At 35.5% G+C, this 21,836-nt stretch overlaps 1 protein-coding gene across 1 annotated transcript in view; it reads right to left on the reverse strand.

The window, feature by feature from the left end:
- Positions 1-7,357: 7,357 nt before the first annotated feature.
- pea (ATP-dependent RNA helicase pea) overlaps positions 7,358-21,836 on the reverse strand; it is a 74,923-nt gene continuing 60,444 nt past the window's right edge. Inside the window, exons 18-23 of the mRNA XM_081739643.1 lie at positions 21,158-21,298; positions 18,418-18,711; positions 16,948-17,069; positions 14,937-15,140; positions 13,514-13,693; positions 7,358-10,985 (exon numbers count right to left, since the gene is read on the reverse strand). Of these exons, the coding sequence (XP_081595769.1) occupies positions 10,763-10,985; positions 13,514-13,693; positions 14,937-15,140; positions 16,948-17,069; positions 18,418-18,711; positions 21,158-21,298 (1,164 nt within the window). The 3' untranslated portion in view covers positions 7,358-10,762. The remainder of the gene's footprint in view (positions 10,986-13,513; positions 13,694-14,936; positions 15,141-16,947; positions 17,070-18,417; positions 18,712-21,157; positions 21,299-21,836) is intronic.

The following is a 21,836-nucleotide window of genomic DNA, read 5'->3' on the forward strand; positions in this document are numbered from 1 at the left end:
ATCGGACCATTCTAACAATATGGAGGGTTCTAGCTTTATATCAAGCTGGACTCGCCCACTTTGGATCCGATTTCCCGCTAAACAGTAGGAGCCCAAAAATTGGGATTAGAGCAACTAATTAGCCCATAAATAGTCCATAATTCTGGCGTTTGAATTTTTTCGATCGGACCATTCTAACCATATGGGGGGTTCTAGCTTGATATCAAGCTGGACTCGCCCACTTTGAATCCGATTTCCCGCTAAACAGTAGGAGCCCAAAAATTGGGATTAGAGTAACTAATTAGCCCATAAATAGCCCATAATTCTGGCGTTTGAATTTTTTCGATCGGACCATTCTAACCATAGGGGGGGTTCTAGCTTGATATCAAGCTGGACTCGCCCACTTTGAATCCGATTTCCCGCTAAACAGTAGGAGCCCAAAAATTGGGATTAGAGCAACTAATTAGCCCATAAATAGCCCATAATTCTGGCGTTTGAATTTTTTCGATCGGACCATTCTAACAATATGGGGGGTTCTAGCTTGATATCAAGCTGGACTCGCCCACTTTGAATCCGATTTCCCGCTAAACAGTAGGAGCCCAAAAATTGGGATTAGAGCAACTAATTAGCCCATAAATAGCCCATAATTCTGAGATATGTTCCGGTCGTTTTGGTGTTGGTGGTTGGTCTAAATTGACACGCGTGGTTGCTGGACTTGTTCTCTAAAATGAATATCATTTCTCATACAAAGAAATTAAAACGTATGGTCTTTGTTTCTACTGAGACAAATTTATTGAGTATGTTTGTGTTCAATGAAATGCCGACTCTTAACCTTGATAAGAGCTAATAAATTCCATGCATTTGTTTGATTGATTTATCTAACTTTTGTGAAGCTATGCGACTCCAGTAGGTCTGAAGAGCCTTCCAAAGACCTTCAGTATTCGTCGACATCTATTTACCGACTGTTCTATCAGTTCATCTTGCAAGAGCTCAATGGCTAACAAGTCTGGTGACTGTAGCTACTATTCCATTTGTTGGTGATGTAAGCGTAGTCTTTGCATTGCATATAGTTAGTGCGCAGCTTGGAAGAATGTTTGGGATGGTAATCCTGTTGTTACTGCCCAAAATCCGCGTTCCTGATAGAATTTCATGCTTCATTTAAACGTTGTGAAACACGTTTTTGTCAATTATTATACGGCCGGAATGAAAACGCTCTTTGGGACGATGACGCATAAACTTCTAGCATAGGAAGGTGAAAAGTTGGAATTTAGTTTTATCTGTCCAGAGTGCCCTCTTCCATTGTTCATCGTTCCAGTGTTTTTTCTTTGGCCGAGGAGTATCTTTTTGTAATGTTTCCAGCTTGAAGAAATGGTTTCTTTACCGCAATCCCACCCCCAAGATCATCTATATCTAAAGGCACTGGGCCACCCGTCTGATTTGATGCCGATTGGAAATGGCTCTTCGATAGTTCAATTGATTCTTCCGGAGCGATTAACGTCTATTTCGTTTGCTCGTTTTTCCAGTTAACTTGTCCTTAGAAATTATATCACTTTTGGACGATCAGTGCGTTTCCGTGTAATATTTACACCACTTTGTGACTATCTTTTGAGAGTTCGACGCAATGTTCCGCCCCATCACTGAGCGGTTTTTCACAGAAAATTACTCTCTTCTTTCGAAATAACCACTTGAGCATGTCCTTCGACTCTTAGGTTAACAATTTCTTTTCCGCATTTCATAGTATCTGCATATTCTTTACAATTTACACTATTCAACTGGTTCACGTGGAAAAAAAAAAAAAGTAAGTTTGCATATCACAAATTTGCATCCAATTTTCCTCATATTACGATGTGTTTGAGTAGCGCATATACAAGTGTTGGCTGAAGTAGAGACACACCTAGTGATAAAAGTTCATACACACACCACTAGGTGTCATTGATACGATGCATCATGAAACAAAGCATGACGTTAGTTGTCTGTTCATTAGTTATACATTTATTGCCAAGAAGTTTTCATCAATAAATTTGTCTCGATATCAATGACGATGGATTTTCGTATCTTATGTGAACAGCGTCATTTATTTTCAAGAGTCCAATAAACATTTTTTTAGTGAAGACAGTCTCTTTTATTTGGAAAATTATGAAAAATAATAGTGTGTTCAGATCTTTGACAACGACTGTACTTGTATATCAATCACAATAAATTTCCTCTTCTATCATTTTCTTTTCTTTTCTTTTTTTTTCTTTTCTTTCTTTTTTTTTTTTTTAATGGCTTGCTTTTCTTTCTTTGACATGCATCTAATAGGTGGGATGTTGAAGCATGGACGTTCCAAGTTTGGCGAAAATTTGTGACGAGTAGAAACCGGTAGGTAGGCGTAGTGTTAGTAGAAAATACTGTCGTGCACTTCGTCACATCTCGGGTCACTTGCGACGGATGAACTTATGCAAATTACATAAAATATTTAACATATTTTCTTGTATACTGCACTGTTCGTAGAAATTAAGTTATAAATGGACAATTCCTCAAAACATAAAAATATCTTCGAGCATGATTTTGCCTGTGCTGCGTGCAATACTGCTTGGTTGAAGAAGCATATTCGAACTTAATATCAAACAAGTAATCTCAAATTTAATCACAGCTATCTCTATTCATCATCATCTGTTCCTTCTTCAGTTCAAAGGTTAATTGACGAGAAAGAATGTTTACACAAGCGGCGCATAGTAAGATTCTCAGTGAAAATGCATTGGTTGGTGGTCCTCGATAACTGAATACTCTGCAGGGTGACCTAATTTGAAGGCTAACAAAAAAAAAAAAAAAAAAAAAAAGTATTGCAGGTAGAACTTTGTTTATTCAATGGTGTTGAAAACAGTTTATAATTACTGCAGGTCTTGTAAAATTCTTCCACTCTTTCTAGGAAGCCCAGCAGCTGCAACATGCTTCCTTGCAGAACGTTTTGAGAACTGCAAAACAGGCTGTTTCACAGCTTCAGTATTGTCAAGCATACGAGCACTTTTACATCGGCCAGATGATTTTTTTTTTTTCAACTCAACCCGTTGATCGGATCTTGACCCACTGCAAGATAGTCTTCAGATCGGGAACATTTTCATTGCGTGGAACACCAAACGCCAAGCGAGAAGCTCTTTGCACTGTAAAGACAGAACTGTTGCAACATTTCGACTGTGTACGCGCGATGAACTCCTGGCTAAACCATTATGACTGTAAACAGCTGGAAAGTAGAGAGCGGGAGTGACAGTTTCCCGCTCCACTCGCCCCTCCATTGACAGCGTTACAGCCAGTCAAAAAGTAGGTCATTTCAACACACAACAGAACAGAGTAATTACAGCGGTTTTCAGTACCATTTTATATTTTTGAATAAGCAAGTTTTTATCTGCAGTACATTTTGTTTTACTAACCTTTCACATGTGGGGAGTTTTATTGGGTCGTCCTGCACTAATGTTTCCCTCAATGGTTTCTCAACGATTCTTATAAACACAGTGCTTCACGTAATTTAGTGTTTTTCTTCGACCTTGCAGTCACAGGTCAACCAATGTTATTATTTGTGATGAATGATCGCTTTCTTCAAAATGCCAATGCTCTTGAACACTTTTGATCTCCTCATTACAGTTACCTATACTGTTCTTAGCAAGTGATCGTGAAAGTCTGCGAAAGCATTTTTTTTTTTTTTTTTTCACATTGACAATATTTTGTTTGCTCTTGAAAATCCATGTTTGTTCACAGTAGAACTACTACTAATAATAGAACGTATCTTCTTTAGCTGCTACTTCGCAGATTAGGGAGAAACCGTTACGATTATGAAAGGGAAGGATGGTAGAATCAATTTTAGCCACTGTTTAATTATGCCTGTGCTGAACAAAGTTCCGAATTTATGGATTTTACCTCTTATTTATAAACTATAGTATTGCCTTCGAAATCCAAACTCGTACAACTTGGAATCTGAACGAAAATTTTGAGCAAAATTTGCCCTGGAATACAAACGCCCAGCACGATACTCATGTGTGTGTGTTTTCCAGCGCTTGGGTCACTCAAACGCTTCGTCGTTCGGTTCGTTGCTCTAGCGAGAGCACCTCTAGTGCGATTATCGACGCTAATTTTGCTTTTTGTGTCTGTTTCACCTTAAAAGTCCTGTGTATTTATTGTTAAAATCATTTTGAAAATTAGAAGTCGTGGAACCCAGGAACAGATTAATCCAGTTTCTATTATTTTGAAGGGAGAAATTATGGTGTAACTAGAACGAGTTCTGGAACGGATTAACTGCGGATTATAATATATCATTGTAAGGGATACACGACTTTTCAGGGTATTATTTCTTGTCAATACCTTACCAGTTCCGTAAGATTATCGAAGTAAAACAGCACTGTCTGGTCAATGCTTGGATGGGTGATTCTTGGAAAAAGTTTAGTAAGTGCTGGCAGCGTCGTAAGGACAATTAGGGAATTATTTGATAATAGTAGTACATTTCGGTCAAGAAAATCGGCAACGACGAAACAGCGTGTGTGATATGCTGAACACATACTCTTCAATTTAATACATTGGCTGGTTGGCTTAAATCCTTCAGGGTTTTGTTTTAGGGACTTAAATTGAATGAAATTGTTTCAGCTTACTTATTGCTCACAGTAACACGTATAGAACTAGGTTTATATTTCTGGTACATTTATAGATCTTGCTGTAAGCATGGCACATCTTTGCAAGTCTAACACGGAGAACGCTTGGTGGTTATTTCTACTTAAGCCATGTCCTTAGTACAACAACCTATTTACGTCCATTCTTCCGTAGTGAATCATATTCCAGAGATATCACATAGCCACTAAATCTTTGTTGTTTTAACATAGGTAAATAAACGGCCATTGATTCTGTGCAACAAATGTACAGTATTCAGTTGTCATAATATAAGGTCATAAATATTCTTGAGATAAAAGTTTCTGTCCTTGAAAAATGTCTATAACGTTCCACCCAGTTTCATTCAATCAACAAAGCTCTCATTTCCAAATCGTTGTCCCAAAGTCCTTAACCAGAGTTAATCTGTAGAAAAATCTGGCGGATGGATTAAGTGATTTTCAGCGAAGATATATAATGGTTACACTTGCAGCATACGAAATCAATGGAATACTTCTGAATTCTTTATATATACGGCTACCAATTTAATTGACACACCTCGAAGACGTGCAACTTACCAGATTAATAAAGCGCTGGGCCATCTTTCGCCCTCAAACCAGCTCTGATGCGATGTGGAATGGAGCCATAGACGTCGTGACTGATAAGTGGAATATTATACTATTTCGCGTGCAGTGCATCACTCAGTTCCGTGAGAGGATGGAGATGGAAATCGCGCTGGATTCGTGTTTCGTCCTAACACTTATGGTCCCTTATTAGCGGTTTTTCCCGTGCAACCCAACCTTGTATATTCATGTCAAGTAGCTCGCGGTAGACTGTGTTCATCCACACAGGATATGGGAGATGCGGTTTCAATTCTGCATCACAGTTGCACGTTGGTTCTGAGTGGCAATCCATTTTAATCCTCGGTGGGACCTGTCTGAGAGTTTTCTTCCGACCAATATTTCTCTTCGCTGATGTGTGGTTTTACCGAGTTTTGTAGGCCAACATCACCTCGGACATTCTCCGTCGTGACATGCCCAATACACTTGCCACTTCTGTCACGCTTACCCCACTTAATCGAGCGCCAACAATTTGCCCTTTTTGGAAATCAGAGATATCTCCCATTTTACACTATCACCGTCTGTTTTGTTCACTGCATACTCCCGTAGTAAGGAGTTTACCGTAATACACCACTAATATATTGGTGATGCGGTCGCCGTCTGACCGTTGCCAACCCAGACAGTTGAAGTTTCCGATCCCAATTGTTTCCATTCAATTAATAAGACTCAGACGTAATATTTTTAAATTACAGAAGTTGAACATTTCATTTCTTCAATTTTTTTTTTGTCAAGTTGTTTTTTTAGACCCAGTGACAGATTCTTTAAGAGGAATGCGTCTGCTTACCAGGGCGTTATTTTCAGCAAATTGATGTCGAACCCACAGCGGATAAGTAAGAGATGCATTTTCAGGCATTGTCCTAAAAACGTCAACAGGTAAATTACGAGGCGTTTTCCGTGATCGTTATCTTACTTATAACGGACTGGTCAGGGACGCCTATAAAAATGCTTTGAATCTGTAAGGCTAGTTTTAGACGGAAGCATTTATCGTAGCAGATGTGCTGCCAAAAATTTCATATAATATTCTATGGCATCGAAAGTATATGGTGCTTTTAAACGGTAACATTTTGATAAGCATCTGTCGTGACGTAGCACACAAATCACTCTAGAAGAGCGCAATTATGACTTCGAAATTAAGCGTGAGGTAGCTAAAGCTATAGTAATTGTAACAACAGTTCTCTCCGGTCATATTAAAAAACGAAAATCACAAAGAAGTATGTGAGCAAAGAGCATCCCTACTCCAACTCATTTTTCTTTAGGCCCTACAATTCAATTTACCACACAAAACAAAGAGCATGGATATTTGGCACAAAATCTTAAGCTTCTTTTTAACACAGCACGGCGCTACAATCGGACCAGAAATGCTAGGGAAAATGCTACGAAATAGAGCAGGTTCTACCGACAAGAAATGCCATAGGATATGCCATGGCAAGGGAAACACTATAGCATTTGCTACTTTACACTGTAGGATATCGATGATACGATTTCTGCTACGAGAAATGCTACGATAAATGCTTCCGTCTAAAACTAGCCTAATATTTAACTGTTTGACTCTAATTATGCGGTATATACGTTTAGTGATGTTTATACTTCAAAAAGGTTCACTCGTTTGGGCGTTATTTCAACACGAAAAATTTATTGGCTAACTGCACTCTTCTACCGTATATACCGAAACATGTTCTAATTCCGGAGAGATTTAATAAATAGCTCTGGACGTATACTTTTATTATAAAATCGGTCTTGCTCCCTTACCTTGTTATCCAAACTATCGTTTCCAAAGATTTGTCTTCCAGTGACATATCAGTTCTACAAACCAATGTCTGGCCATCCAGTCCTTCCCTATGTAATGTGAAAACGCTTTACATATTGAGTGACTCGCATTCGTCAATCTGCCCAGTTTGAACTCGTAAAATAAGCATGCTGTGATTAATACCTGAAGTAGTACTTCCGTCTGTTGGATAAGAAGCCTATCTATGCTGAGTGTCTGGACCCATATAATTAACTGGGCACTACCGTATCTAGGTGTAAACTGGTTACTACGGAATCACGTGCGGGAAACGGTAATAATTGGTTTTCTGGTATAAGAATTTGACATTTTACAAACAGTATACTCTATAGGCGCAAACTGAATTTTAAAATGAAAATAAATATATGTGAGAGTAATAATAATTCAGCATATATTAAGTAGACTTTAGCATTTTATATTTTAAGTATTTACAGAAATGTACTCTTCTGTACATCGTAATTTATTACAAAATATAAATGAACATTTTTTTTTTTTCAATCAAGAAATTTGCCTCAAAAATCCTCATATTATCAGTTTTGAAATTCAATCCTTTGTAACCATCAGCCTTGGTCACGTAGACGTTGAGGTAAAAGTGGATATAGAGATTTAACAGAACAAAAATTTAAATGGCTTTTAATCATTTAAAAAAGTAGGAATTTTTGGTGGTAAAATAGTAGTAGGATCACTAGTATACATTCCTTCTACATATGCTTACACACTTTTTTTTTTTTTAAATAAATGTGAGATGATTCCGTAATTTTCATAATGTTACTTATGTGTGCCCAGAAGTGATCAATTCTAGTGTCTATTCTTCTTTACTTTGTGGAGGCATATAAGGAACCACTTTAATATGTGCTGCCTCTACATTTGAAGATTCATAATTCGTTGGCCCTTCAAAGATGGAACTAAACAAATAAAGCAGGAACTGAGGTAATGGGTACAGAAGACAATGAAAACGGAAAGACATGTTTTATGGCCTTCTGATAAATCCTTCTTCATCACATGCAAAATCTGAACCTTCCTTCCTTTTGATCTTATCTTCCATTCAGTATTGTGTAACTTTTGATATGAACTTTCAAGTTCTGTCTGAATAAGTTCCTTAACAAACCTTGAACTAAATGCGATGACGTTTGGACAGAGCGACGTAACAAACTCGCAAAAGTTCTTCATGAACTACATAAAGTAATTGTTGTCTTTTTAAAACAACTTTAAAACCTTTTCAAATAGTAATGACACATGCACTAAAAAATGCATCTAAGAGTTCTCAAAGGAGAATCCACTTACATCGATCGTTTTGTCTTACCTTTTGATCTACGTATATTAAATGAAGTAAAATAAATTATTTCCCTTGTACGTGTTCTTGATTTCTATTTCCCAATATTTCGGTAACTATTTGTTGTCAAATTTTGGCTAGAAACGAAAATTCGACGGAAAACGAGATTGCGCCTGGTTGCATTCAGTAAAAAACAAATTCTGACCAAAGCATACATTATCTATGCTTTGGTCAGAATTTGTCTTTTATTGTATACAAGAATCTCCAAAACTAGAATGAGTGGTAATTCAGATAGAAGTACCTCCAAGCCTGGTTGCAGTCCTGTTTTTCCAAATAGAGAAGGCTAACAGCGAGTAGTTACCGAAATATCGAGAAAAAAGGTTAACGTATCGGGACGGTATGCCGAAAGTCCTAAGTTCGAGTACCGGTCCAGTCAGTCACCTTTCCACTCTTTGTGCCTTATAGGAAAAATGAATAGTTTAACTTCTGGTCTAGTTTGGGAAGCTCTGAGATAAAATATATTTTATTGCTGGCTCCGAGTTATAACCAGAGTTAGGATTTATATTTTGTACTGTAAATGCACGCAAAAGTTGACGTCGGTTGGGGCACCATTACTCAACTGAGATATTTCTTAATCATAAGCTACTCTGGTCTAATATTGAGCTCCTTCGTAGCTAAGCGGTTAGCGTACGCGCCGTTGGCGTGGGAGATTGGGTTCGATTCCCGGCAGGAGCTCATGTGGTTCGGATTCCACGTTAATCAGTAGGTCCCGTCTCATATAACCTCGCTGCTGAAAGGGACGTTAAGCCCAAAATCTACTCAACTCTGGTCTAACTTGAAATTAATTGTAAACGTGTGTACAGTTGGAGATATCGTCTTTCTTGACACTAAAGCTTCGTTCCACATCCACGGAGGTCAATGGGGCAACGGTTTTCGGCTCTGAACGGATCCGGTTTCGGATTCAGGTCTGGAACCGGTTCCGCCGGAACCGGAACTTTGTGGCCATCCCTAGGCTAAAACGAGCTGCTGGTAGGCTGTGAACAGTGTGCTAGATGAAATGGTGGAAGCGACAGGCAGACGCCCATGCAGCGGCCGCTTGTCTCATTTGGCTGAACAAACTGGGTAACTGGCAAACTCATTTGGGTAAACATCCACTGGTGGACCAAAATTTTTTTTCTGGGGGGGACACCAACGGGTCTGGGCAGGGAGGGCACATGCGCGTGGCCGTCTTTGCAGTGTTTTGAAGGTGAACTTTGTGCCTCCTTTACAGGTCTTTGGAGGGCTTTTGGATCCAGGTCTGGAACCAGTTCCTAAGATTTGGTTCTAGAACCGGAACTTTGTGGCCGGAGTGGAAACTCTACAGACGTTGCAAATTCGAAAACATTCGGATTCTTCTGAAGATTCAAGTATTTTTTTTAGACAAACCCATTTAAATCTTGTCTCGCGAAAATAGATAGCCCACCGTTTCTTTTCTAAACGTTTTGTTACAAATTTTTAATAGTAACCATCACATATTTATAACTATATATATATATAAAACAATTTTGTTTGCAAATCATGAATCTTTTCTGGGTGAAAAAGTTGGTACACTTCTCAAATTGCACCTATGTCGTCCGAGACCAGAGAAAGCTCAAACTGCTTGATCTTATCGACATTCTCACACATTCAGCCCATGACGACTAGGAAATTTCGAAAATTTTAAATAGTAGTAATAAAAGATGACGAAAGAATAAAAAAACAGAACTGAGAACTTCAGAGAATAATAATAATAATAATAAAACTGGAAAATACCTCTGTTTCCGACTAAAAGCAACATTTGACATCTCGGGACTTTCGGCGAGCTCGTTTTCGCTCTAACAGAAAAAAAAAAAAAAAAAAAAAAAAAAAAATGTGCGTACGTAAAAAGGACAACTCTAGTTATCGCGTTTTCAGTAGCTAGGATCATAATGTTTCAACAAAAATGCAGTGTAAACTCCATTACTATACATCATCTCTTTATGTATTTATTTCTGATTAAAAAGTGAGACAATCTGAATCTCTTAAAAAGTTTTTACGGCCAAGACCGATGACTTAAATAACTGACTTTTATAAATAACGATACGAGGATCTTTGAGATAAGTTTCTTGTTCCGACTTTGAACTCTTACTACGCTAAGTACACATGTTTCATTTTCTGTTTTGATTAATTTCACCAGTATGAAGTCATATAACTAGCTGTACAAGTCAGGAATACTTAAAACCAATTTAGTCCTTGATTATAAGTGCAGTCATTGTAGTTCTTCATTTATTATAGTCACATACTAACTTATTAAATAACGAATGTAATATCACTTGGAAGTCCTGCTTCCCACTTTAAACATGTTTATGCTTTTGTGTATCACTACAAAAAACATATATACAAACACCTATATACACAATATGAAGATAGTTTTTCACAATTAATATTAATATTACTATTTACAAATTCCATATAATAAATATTGACAGAACACGCCCCTTAGTTTCTTCTTCGTCTCACACGAGAGATTCGCCAAGCGTTTGGTTCTTCGTATTTATTGTACAGTGGCTCAAGCCTCTGGTTCTTCTTGAATTTGCTTAACTTCGTTGGATCAGAGAACTTGAAAAATGCTGGTGCAAACTCTACAAGCCATTTCGGGTCGATCGTTGTTACCTCACGCATATATTCCTTTGTCGTTTGGACCAATTCATGATAAATAACCCTGAAACAAAAAATATGAACTTCATTATCTAGGAGATTTGTTACAAATTGCTGCACCTTGCCTTTTACGTTTGAATTAAAAGTACAGGGTTAGTATAAATGATTCATTTGTTTTGAAACGGCTACATTTTCAAAATTATTACAAATACACATATGAAAGATATATGAAAAGTACTACAAACTCACCAAGTTTGTCTTGTGTATTCCAAGTGGCAGCACGAGTCCCATTACCTTTCCGATTGAGTGTGGCAGTACGAGGTTAGTATCTGTCGAAAATGGAGGGAAAGCAAGAAAAAAAAGACATCGTCTGGACGTGTGTCGCATCACCAAAGGGGCACATATTGAATATTTGTAAAGCGTGTATAAACTTGGTGAGTTTGTGTTTCTTTTCATATATATTTCATTTGTGTACGTGTAACACTCTTGAAAATATAGCCTTCTCAAAATGAATGAATCATTTATGCTAACTCTGTATAGTAAGAAACAAAGAAACAACTGGTACTTAATTTAATAGGATGCACATTTAATATTTATAAGAAATTACTTATCCCAAAAGCATTCAGAAATGTCCAAATGTGTACATTTTGGGGAAAAAGTGTATTACCTTCTCAGCACACATCTTTTCAGAAAACTACTTTTTTTTGTAATAAACATATTCGGGAAAAGATAACAGTAACCATATTCGAAAGAAGACAAGCGGGATGTAGTTTCCCAAACAACGATAATTTTCGGCAAAGATATTTCCTACGGCAACGTACACAATTCAACAATTTTAAGTGCTTTGGGGTACGTAATTTATCATAAGAAAAATATACTCAATTTTTAGCCCAATTTTCCCGCCAGTTCAGCGATTTTATTATTATTTTGAACCATATTAGATACACAATGACACCACGTAAAAATAAAATAAATTTAAATTTGTACTATTGCATGTACGTCAAAATATTCATAGAATGTCGATTTTTTTTACAAAAGAATTACTACATAGTGTCTGGTAAAAATTGTACTCAAGGAATAGGTTAAAAAAAGTGTATGATATCGTTCAACCAATGTAGTAATCTCCCAGCACGTGAGATATTAAAGTTCGAGCCCACATCCACCCAGCTTTTTTTTTTTTTTTTTTTTTTTTTTTTTTTTTTTTTTTAAAGAAATAAATAAATTCCTATTTAATTCCTTACTCGATCAAATTACGAAGCTTACTTTATAATAGCAAGTGTAATAGTGTGAATAAAGTCATTTTACTCAAGCTACTGAAATACGTAAAGAAAAATAGTCTTCCATCATTATGTATTACTGTTAATGCGAATTTCATTTGTACCGTTACTGATGGTGCGTCAATCTACTGTTTGTTCCATGTGGTTGAATTCTGGCATACTGTGTTGATGCTTGTCTTGGGTTCAAATCTCAACGAAAGCACTGCTGTCACTAATTTAAAGGGAAGAACTCGTAAATGATACTCGAAATACTATCCTGTACTTGAGGTCTTTGAACTATTCATACGGAATGAATGAAGAAATAAATAAATAAATAAATAAATAAAAATGGATGATATGAGAACATATTCAGGGAACGTAAGCAGTTTAAGGATGAACAATGTCAGAATAATTAAAATATTGGTTATGATAATGCTTTAAAAGAAAAAAAAACTGAACTATTGAAAACTAAGTAATTGAAGTGTATTTGAATAAAGACGAAGGAGAAAAAGAAGACTGTACTTGACGGACATTATTAGAAAGGATAATTCTTACGTCAAAGGCATTATGTCAGGGAACCTTCACATGAATATAATTTCAATGCAATTTAATATACTATCCGTTGGTCCAGTGGCCAGCGTGTGTGACTTTGGTGTAGGTAGTCCCAAATTTGTTTTCTGGTTGTGATAGCACAAACTATTTAACTTGGCAATCATTCACTTTCATTAATTATTCATCTCTTTCATCCTAAGGACATGAACTAGTAAGTTTAATTTTTTTCCTACGTGTTAGTGTTTTAAATACACTATTTACCTGGCATGATTGTACTACATATCGGAAAGTCATGACTAATTTCACTGACGCGGATGCCAGCATCTTCAGGCGTTTTTAAAAAATATAATGAGGCTTAACTGTAAACACTAATATGTAAGAAAGGAAATATCTAAATCATATTATACCCAAGTCAAAGAATTCTCTTCTAAATGCTATGTTTAAAAGAAAGACAAAAAGGTGTATATAATGTATTAAGATGTTTTCTTTCATATTAGCGTTTCATATATTTTCTTTCATATATTTACTTTAGCTAACTGTTTATTATTATTATATTGAAAACTGAAAACAACCTCTTCAGCGAAAATATTAGTGACTTTTTTGATGCAAAAACAGATTTCTTCGACGAAGTAGGAGAATCATTCAATAAACGACAGTGTACCGAGTTTAATCCATTTTCAGCGTAAATAGACAATGAAATATAATAAACGTACATATCCTTTAATCAGTTTTAAAATCTAATATTACGAAGAGAGAAAGAATACATCTGAATCCTTCCACTTACCATTCAGGCTGACGATTGAAAAGTGCACTCGAGGGATGGATATAAACTACTTGGCTGTCCACCAAAGTTCGATAGCCTTCTTGTGGGTCTTTCTTAGCTGCATTACGGAAAAATCCTGAGCATACGGCTTTCTGTACACGAACTGTATTTTTTCCACATGATACAACGTCCAATTTATGCCTTCAAAAACAAAATACCCCATTAGGAAAATTATGTACTTAAACAATTACGCATAATTAAAAATATTAAAAATATTTTTTCAGAAGCTATTTCAAAGATATTCGTTGTAACATTTAGTTTGTTTCAATGCATAAACATATCATTTCATTCACGTAAGATAATAGAAATTCATGAATGAGCATTTTCAATCCTAAGCTCTGACAGGGATCGTAGTACTATAACAATCCACAGTTCGAATTCTTAAAATCTTGTAGAAAATCAGTATAAAACTAACTGTTGTTCACTACAAAGATTATTTAAAGGACCACACACTTATTTCAATTATATGAAATATACTATATTTCGGATTTACAGTTATAAGACATACGTCTGTATTAGTTATATATTTGTAACTATAAACATTTACATGGAAACAACTGTTTCCCTAGTAACCGAATCAATAACAACACATTGCCATAACAACGTATAAATAAACACTTATGAGCGATATTTTGTAGAGACAAAAAGTCCTGGTACTGAAAAAAGAAAAGAAAAAGAACACCCTGCCAGGATCTGCAAAGTGTGTAGTGTACAGACATTGAAGGACAGGACAAACGGGAATAAACGAAACATCTTGGGTGCAAGAATTGTGGTGTTTTTCCCTGCGCATAAGGCAGTATCAAATTGTATAGTAACACAAAAAAACCGTTTTCAAACATTTTTCTTATTGTTCTTTATTGTACATTTATTTAATGCAACTTTGTAGCGATTCCACCCAATGCTATCAATAAATGTTATATTCATTTGAAATCGAATATTTAAAGATTTTTTAGCCCCACATTTCCTATGTCTTATCTTTTTTAATGCCTGATATTCATGTTTTCAAAAAAGCACTAAGCTACCAGGAAACTAAATTTTACATATCTATATAAAACCAACCGTAAAACATATTGATTTCGTTCAGAAGAAAACATGCATCTGAACTCTGAGTTCACGTGGAAAATACATCTCTTAGAAATTATAAGAAACATTTTACAACTCTAATGTAAAAAATATTCAGCGAAAGATTTTATGAAGAAGACCATTTTATCTTGCACTGTACCTGCCATTAACGATCTAAATTAGTATTATTTAAATGTGAAATATATATATATATATATATATATATATATATATATATATATATATATATATATATATATATATATATATATATATATATATATATAAAACTATAGTAATAAAACGGAAGTATTTTTATTACCTGTCCATGATACCCAACAACTGCTTTCTGACATCTTGGGCACGTTTCAAAGTTCTTATTTGCACAAAATTTTCGTAACACCAAGCATTGGAAAATTTGTTATTCTTCCACGAGTTATAGACAGAGAGCAATGTCAAGTGATCACCTTCTGGTTGATTAAATTTTGCTTTCTTCTGATCGGCCAATGCTTGCTTGTCCTTCGGCCTAGAATGAAAATAGTCATGATAGATTTTAAAATTAACTCAGCATGATGGATATAAATAATTGAGCTGCTTTCTTAGAAATATGCTTCTTGAGAATTTATGGTTAGAAAAGAAAACGAAATTGTAAAGATCACTTTCCATTGTAAATAAAATAATGCCCCTTTCTACCCTTTACTTTAAAACCAACAAACTATACTAATGGCCATATACATTTATTAAAAAAACTAACTCACTCTATGGCCTATGGAACCCGGAGGTTTAATGCCGTGTTTACAAAAGCTCTCCACTGACTTCCATCCTTAGCCAGCTGGATCCAGTTTCTATTTTGTATTCCTATTTCTGCGAGATCCATCTTAATATTGTCCTCCCATCTGCGCCTAGGTCTTCCTAATGGTCGCTTTCCGATTGGTCTTCCAGTTAAGACTTTGCAAGCATTCCTACTTTCTTCCACTGGCTACATGACCTCTCCACCTGAGTTTCCTAGGTTTAATGATCCTAACAATGTTTGGTAAAAGGTATAAATTATACCATTCTTTGTTATGAAGTCTCTGCCATTCCCCATTCCCATTCCTCTTGGGTCCGAATATTCGTCTCAAGATCTTGTTCTCAAATACTTTCAGTGTACGTTATTCCCTCAGAGTAAGCGACCATGTTTCGCAACCATACAGAACCACAGACATGATTATCAGTTTATATATTTTAAACTTCAAATTGATCGACACAATTCGCGACGACAAGAGATTTTGAACTGACTAATAACACGAATTCTCTGCTTTCAGTTGACATTTAATTTCTCCGTGAATATGGTTTTTGTCTGCTAATATTGATCCTAGATATTTGAAAGTATCCACTTTATCAAAAGTATTATTTGATATTTTAACGCATCCATAATTTGCCGTATTACAATCCCGACGAATTTCCATGTATTTAGTTTTCTCTGCATTTACTTCTAAACCCAAGTCCCTACAAACGTATAAGACCTTTGCATTTCTTTCTATTGTTCTGTTATCATCCCCTATTAAATTTATACATTTATATACATTTACTATATATACATTTATTATTAGTGCATTTATTAACATATTATTAGCATTTATGAGCCATTTACATAAACATTTACTAACCATATTAATTAGCAATCTATTACATCATTTTAAGCTTCCTGTAAATTCATACTTGTATACTTTTTTTAACAAGAAAACTGGAACGAAACAATTTAATTTCTTTCCTAATACACACTATCTGCACCTATAACTTTTACAAAGCATTTTCTGTTCAACAGAAATGAAAGTAAGAAAAAAAGGATCCCAGTGTGGATAGAGGAAAATTAAAATGTACAACGCTTTCGTTGTCTTAAATATTTAACATAAAAACACTAACGAAGACTTTCGAGCATCAATGAATCTTTATAAATTTATGAGAAAAAGATAAAAAACAAGGAAGTGAGGAAAAGATATGATTACATACATTTACTAATGATGCATGCAATATGGTGGAATATACTGTCGAACTGTTTAATATTCATATATTTTTTTCGTTTTTCTTCTTTCGTCAGTACTTTATCTACAACCCTCGTATTCTGAATTAAGTAAATTATATATGCTAATTACCAGCTTGAACAACTTATGAATTAATATTAAACTTTTAAATTATCTTTCAATCGCAATAACTTTGTTATCAGTTATATTAACCTAAATTCAATATACAAGTATATTAAGGAAATCATTAATTCTGCAAATTTCTTTCATTTTATCACCTCATTACTCTGTGATATGATCACCTTTATAATGTTATATTGAAGTACGTACCTGTAAAATACATTTTGTACAGACAACATGGAAACAATCGTCAGAACTTCATCGGAGCACTGTAGGTGAACGGACATCATCAACATCTTCGAAAGATTAGGTTCCAATGGAAACTCAGCCATCTGAAATTTATGTCACATTGTTAATATACCAATCACGATTACAGAACATGACAAGCATTGCAAATAAATAACAGAGCAATATATAAGATGATTACATATCCTTAAATATGAAAGAAGCACGTAAAGTACATTAACTACGACTTACCGTCTATTCAGGTACAGTACAAACCTAAATGAACTTGCATAAAATTTGTAAGACTTTCCCAATATACTTAACCCACTGAGTTCTTAGTAACCGAGACTTGAGTGATTACTTAATATTGTGAGGCAATTGGAGGTTACTTGAATTAAAAGAGAATGTACTAAAGTCCATCTAGACAGACAGAAATAATGGCGTAGAAATTAGGGATGAGCAAAACGGGTTTTAATAAAAGCTGGTTAGTTGAAAAACTGGTTTGATTTTTTACCAACTGAAGCCAGTATCCTTTCTTGTTCTGGTATACGCGTTTCGAAACAAGTTAACGAAGAAATAAGAAGTTTCTGTTAGAAAATCGAATTACCTTACTGATAGAAAACCGAACCTTTTTTTTTTTTTTTTTTAAGTTTTCAAAAACCTGTTTTTGTACCTCTCACTAATAGAAACTTATTACGCTCACCGCGCACACCAATAAGTCAAACGTTCACTAAATAACTGGCCACCGGCCTTACTAAAATTGAAATAAAAATTAATGGTATTCCTAGTTTAATGCCCCACAATCATACCCTGTAGGATAAAGAAGACAAATGAAATAAAAGTGAGAAATTATGAATTAAGGTGGAATAAGAATATGGAGGAAACACGGGGAAATCCATGGACACGAATGCTGTTCCCCACAAACTCGCGTGGCCGGGGCTCGAATCGGGCACCTGGCGTACTAGAGATAAGCGCTCTACTGAGCCATTATGCTCCACAGAAGTCTTATTGGGTTGTAGTGCCAAGAAGTAGTTTAGTTGGTTTAAAATTCACCGTCCTTATAGGATATATGACAGGTGGACCTACAATTTAACGTGGGATGCAAACCACACGTGCTCCAACCGAGAATCGAACCCGGAATTGATTCACTAATACTACACGGAGCTGTCTGGTATTGTAAAGTAGATGGATAAATTCTGGTACGCACAAGTCCAAATTTACAAATTTTATAAATTTTAAGCTGTCATTTTCAAGATAAAATAGACATTATAATCGACGTGTAAATATTTCATTCTGAATGGGTTTATGCTATTTATTATTTTCACTTGCGTAATTATATAAACGACTAGACCTAGCTAGATCATAATTAACATCCCATAAGAGAATATAATCTCTCTTCCCAATACTGAAACTTGCTTTCTTTCTCAAAAGAACAACATAAGATAAAGTACTTACACGTCTTCCTAATCTTGTAAGAAGTCCTTCACTGTCAAGAGCACTCAGAGAATGAAGCTGTTCTAACGCCATGATTAAACTCTCCACAGGGGGAGCATCCATAAAATCGAAATGTAACAAATCATTGATTCCCATGGTTTTCAGCTGGAGCACCGTCAATGCTAGGTTAGTCCTTTGGATTTCAGGAACAGGAGTTGGCAACATTTCATCACGATACGCACGCTCGGTGTATAGTCTGTAGCACTTGCCTGGACCAGTTCTTCCAGCTCTGCCTGCTCTTTGTTTTGCTTGTGCCTGATGAAGAAACATTAAAGGAAAAGTCAGTGACTTAAAACCCTACTGTAACTAGTCTTTATTTGTTGTAAAAAGAACTTATTTATTGCATATCCTCCTTCCTTTCACTTTGCTACCAAACCAAGTTAAAAAAACTAAATTTTCTAGATTAGAAAACTGCAAGTAATCAAGTAAAATTTAGGTACTGGAAAAAGTGGGTTCTGCTACTCACACTGACTTGAAAAGCTAACATTTAGAGAATCACAATAAACAACTGTTTTTGATATTCGCAAAGAGCGTTTCTCTATGCTAATAAATTACCAACCAAGATCTATTGAAACTACCTTGGTTTGTTCCCGAGCTTCTTGGTCTTTATTTATTTTTGCAGTAATACTAATGAGAAAAAAAAAAAAAAAAAATCACGAAATCTGAAAGTAAGAACTTGCATGACAATCGACAAAACATCAGGAATTTTAAAGTACTATTTTTTTTTTATTTATTTTATCTTGCATATCGTCAGAAATTCTTATGTATACTTCTTATTTAACAATCTAAACTTCAATTTCCTACTCACTACCTCGAATGTGCAGTGCCTTCTATGTATGAAGTGTCAGGATTAAAAGTTATTCAATAAACTAAGAAAGGTATTCTTAAATAATTCTCATGTCTTCGAAGCGCATATGCAGATAATTGATAATTTATGGAAACACCTGAATAAAGTGCAGCTTACCAGATTAATGTGGCGTTGGACCAACTTTCGCCCTCAGAATAGTTCTCATGCGAATGAAATGGAGTCATAGAGGTTGTGAAATATAGCAAGTGGAATATTGCACCATTCCGCGTGCAGGGTATCACTCAGTTCCGTGAAACAGCATAGAGGTGGAAATCTGAACTCACTCAGTTCCATGAGACTGCATAAAGGCGGATATCTACACCGAACTTGTGCCTCTAAAACGGACCATAGATATTCAATTTATTTAAGGTCCGGGGATTCGGTGGACTAGGGAAGATGTTTAACTCTACCTCGATGTTCTTCAAACTATGACGCAACAGCTCCAGCTGTGTGAATGGGTGCATTATCTTCCCGGAAATGGCGTCATTCTTCGGAAACAACATCTGGACTAAATGGCGACATAATAGTGGACAGTGACATGACTGATAACCGTCAGCACAGGACCTAATGAAAACCAGGATATTGTGGCCCATAACATCACAGAGCCACCACCATATTTCATGGTTGGCCAGAAAATGTATATTATACGCTTCTTTGGATGGCCCGTGGTTTGAAATAAGGATAACAATGACTCATCCGACCATATAAACACGTTTCCAGTCATTAGGGGCTAATGTCATGTAACTCGTGGCGAACTGTGTCGATACACGCTGCTGTAACTGACACCGCATTAGTATGACTATTCTGAGTGACAATCCGTTCGATGAGATCTATCACTAACTTTTTTTTTTATTTATTTTTTTTAACGTAGTTACGCCGTGGGTTTTGTCGGCTATATCACATTGGATACTGTCCCTCGCGCGACACCCAACACACCTACTGCTTTTGTCACCTCGCATCACATAACCGAGCGTCTACAATTTGCATTTTCGGAAATCAGAAAGTCCACCCATTTTACACCTCCACCATCTGTTCAGTTCACTGCACACTTTCGTTCTACAGTTCCTCACATAGTACGGAGTTTGTCCTAACACACTATCACTACAGCCTGGTGCTACGACTGTCGCCTGACCGTCGCTAATCCACACATCTGACGTGTTTTCAAGTCCAGATCTTTCAATTAAATTTATAAGTATTTGAGTATTCAAACATACTTTTATGATGATAATGATGGAAAAATCAACAGAATAACTATTCTGTAACATGTTCTAATATTTAACAAAGTGAGAAAATTTTGAGAGCCATTCCTACTTAGCAACCTCATTAAGAACTGGGATTGTCTCAATAGCTTTACTCAAAATTTGTGTTTCATTGATATCAATCAAACTTAACAATCTTTTTCCCATTTATACTCAAAGGCATTAAACAAAAAATATTTTTTGCGTAAAGTGCGGTAATTGGCAAGACTGTCCAACACTTAACTTAGTGTGGTTCATTTATATTCTACAAAGTGCTGTGTGATACACGTAAGTGCAATGTTACAATAGAACTTGTACGAATGAGGTCTTCAATGTCTCCGGTTTTCTTTCATTGCTGACTGAAGAAAGGAATAGGAATGGCTCTCTAAATCATGTAAACTGGTTAAACTTTATAGTTTTAACATGTTAGTTATTGGGTTCCCTTCAAGAAATAAATAAATAAATAAATAAACCAAAAACAAAGTGAAACACTTTCTTTACTACAGTATTAACATTACTTATTCTGAAACAAGTAAATAGTTTATTATTATTATTATTATTATTATTATTATTATTATTATTATTATTATTATTATTATTATTACTTACAACTTACCTGAGAAATTGGAGTAACAACCAATGAATCCATTCCTGTTTTAGAATTGTACACTTTTTGCTTCACAAATCCTGGATCAACAACATAGTAAATGCCATCAATAGTCAAGGATGTTTCTGCAATGTTGGTAGCTATTACCACCTAAAAAAGAGATACACATTATTTCTTTTGAATTTCCTCCACATATGCGAACCCACAATTTTAATACAACCGTAATTTCACTTTACACGATGACGAGAAATGAAAATACTAAAAAATGAATGATACATAATAATAAAAGTCGTACTAAAGTCAAAGTTTAAATTTAACGGTACTATCCCAGCATGTGTTTCGTGTGATTCAGGAAAAACTCTAAATTACCCTTAGTTCGACGTCCGAAAACTCGAACCTGAAGTTCCTAGAATATTAACCATTGATCCACGCAAACTAACTGTTTAACTTAAGCGAAAGGAGATAATTCTCAGCTATTACGACGATCAAGATATTTATACAGCCTAACTTTCTTCTCCTTTTCCACTCCCAATTTTCAGAATTTGTCAGCCCAAACTGGTCTTTTTTTCACGCGAACCTGGCTTCTATAATCTAATGAATAATGCACTTAATTTTGAGTAATTCTCAAAAAGAAGTATTGGTATATTATATATAAGTGGAGGAAATAACCGATTTAGGTGTTCCATAA

This window comes from Thermobia domestica, chromosome 15 (assembly GCF_964235325.1).
Source record: "Thermobia domestica chromosome 15, izTheDome1.hap1.1, whole genome shotgun sequence".
In the NCBI taxonomy this organism is placed as follows: domain Eukaryota; kingdom Metazoa; phylum Arthropoda; class Insecta; order Zygentoma; family Lepismatidae; genus Thermobia; species Thermobia domestica.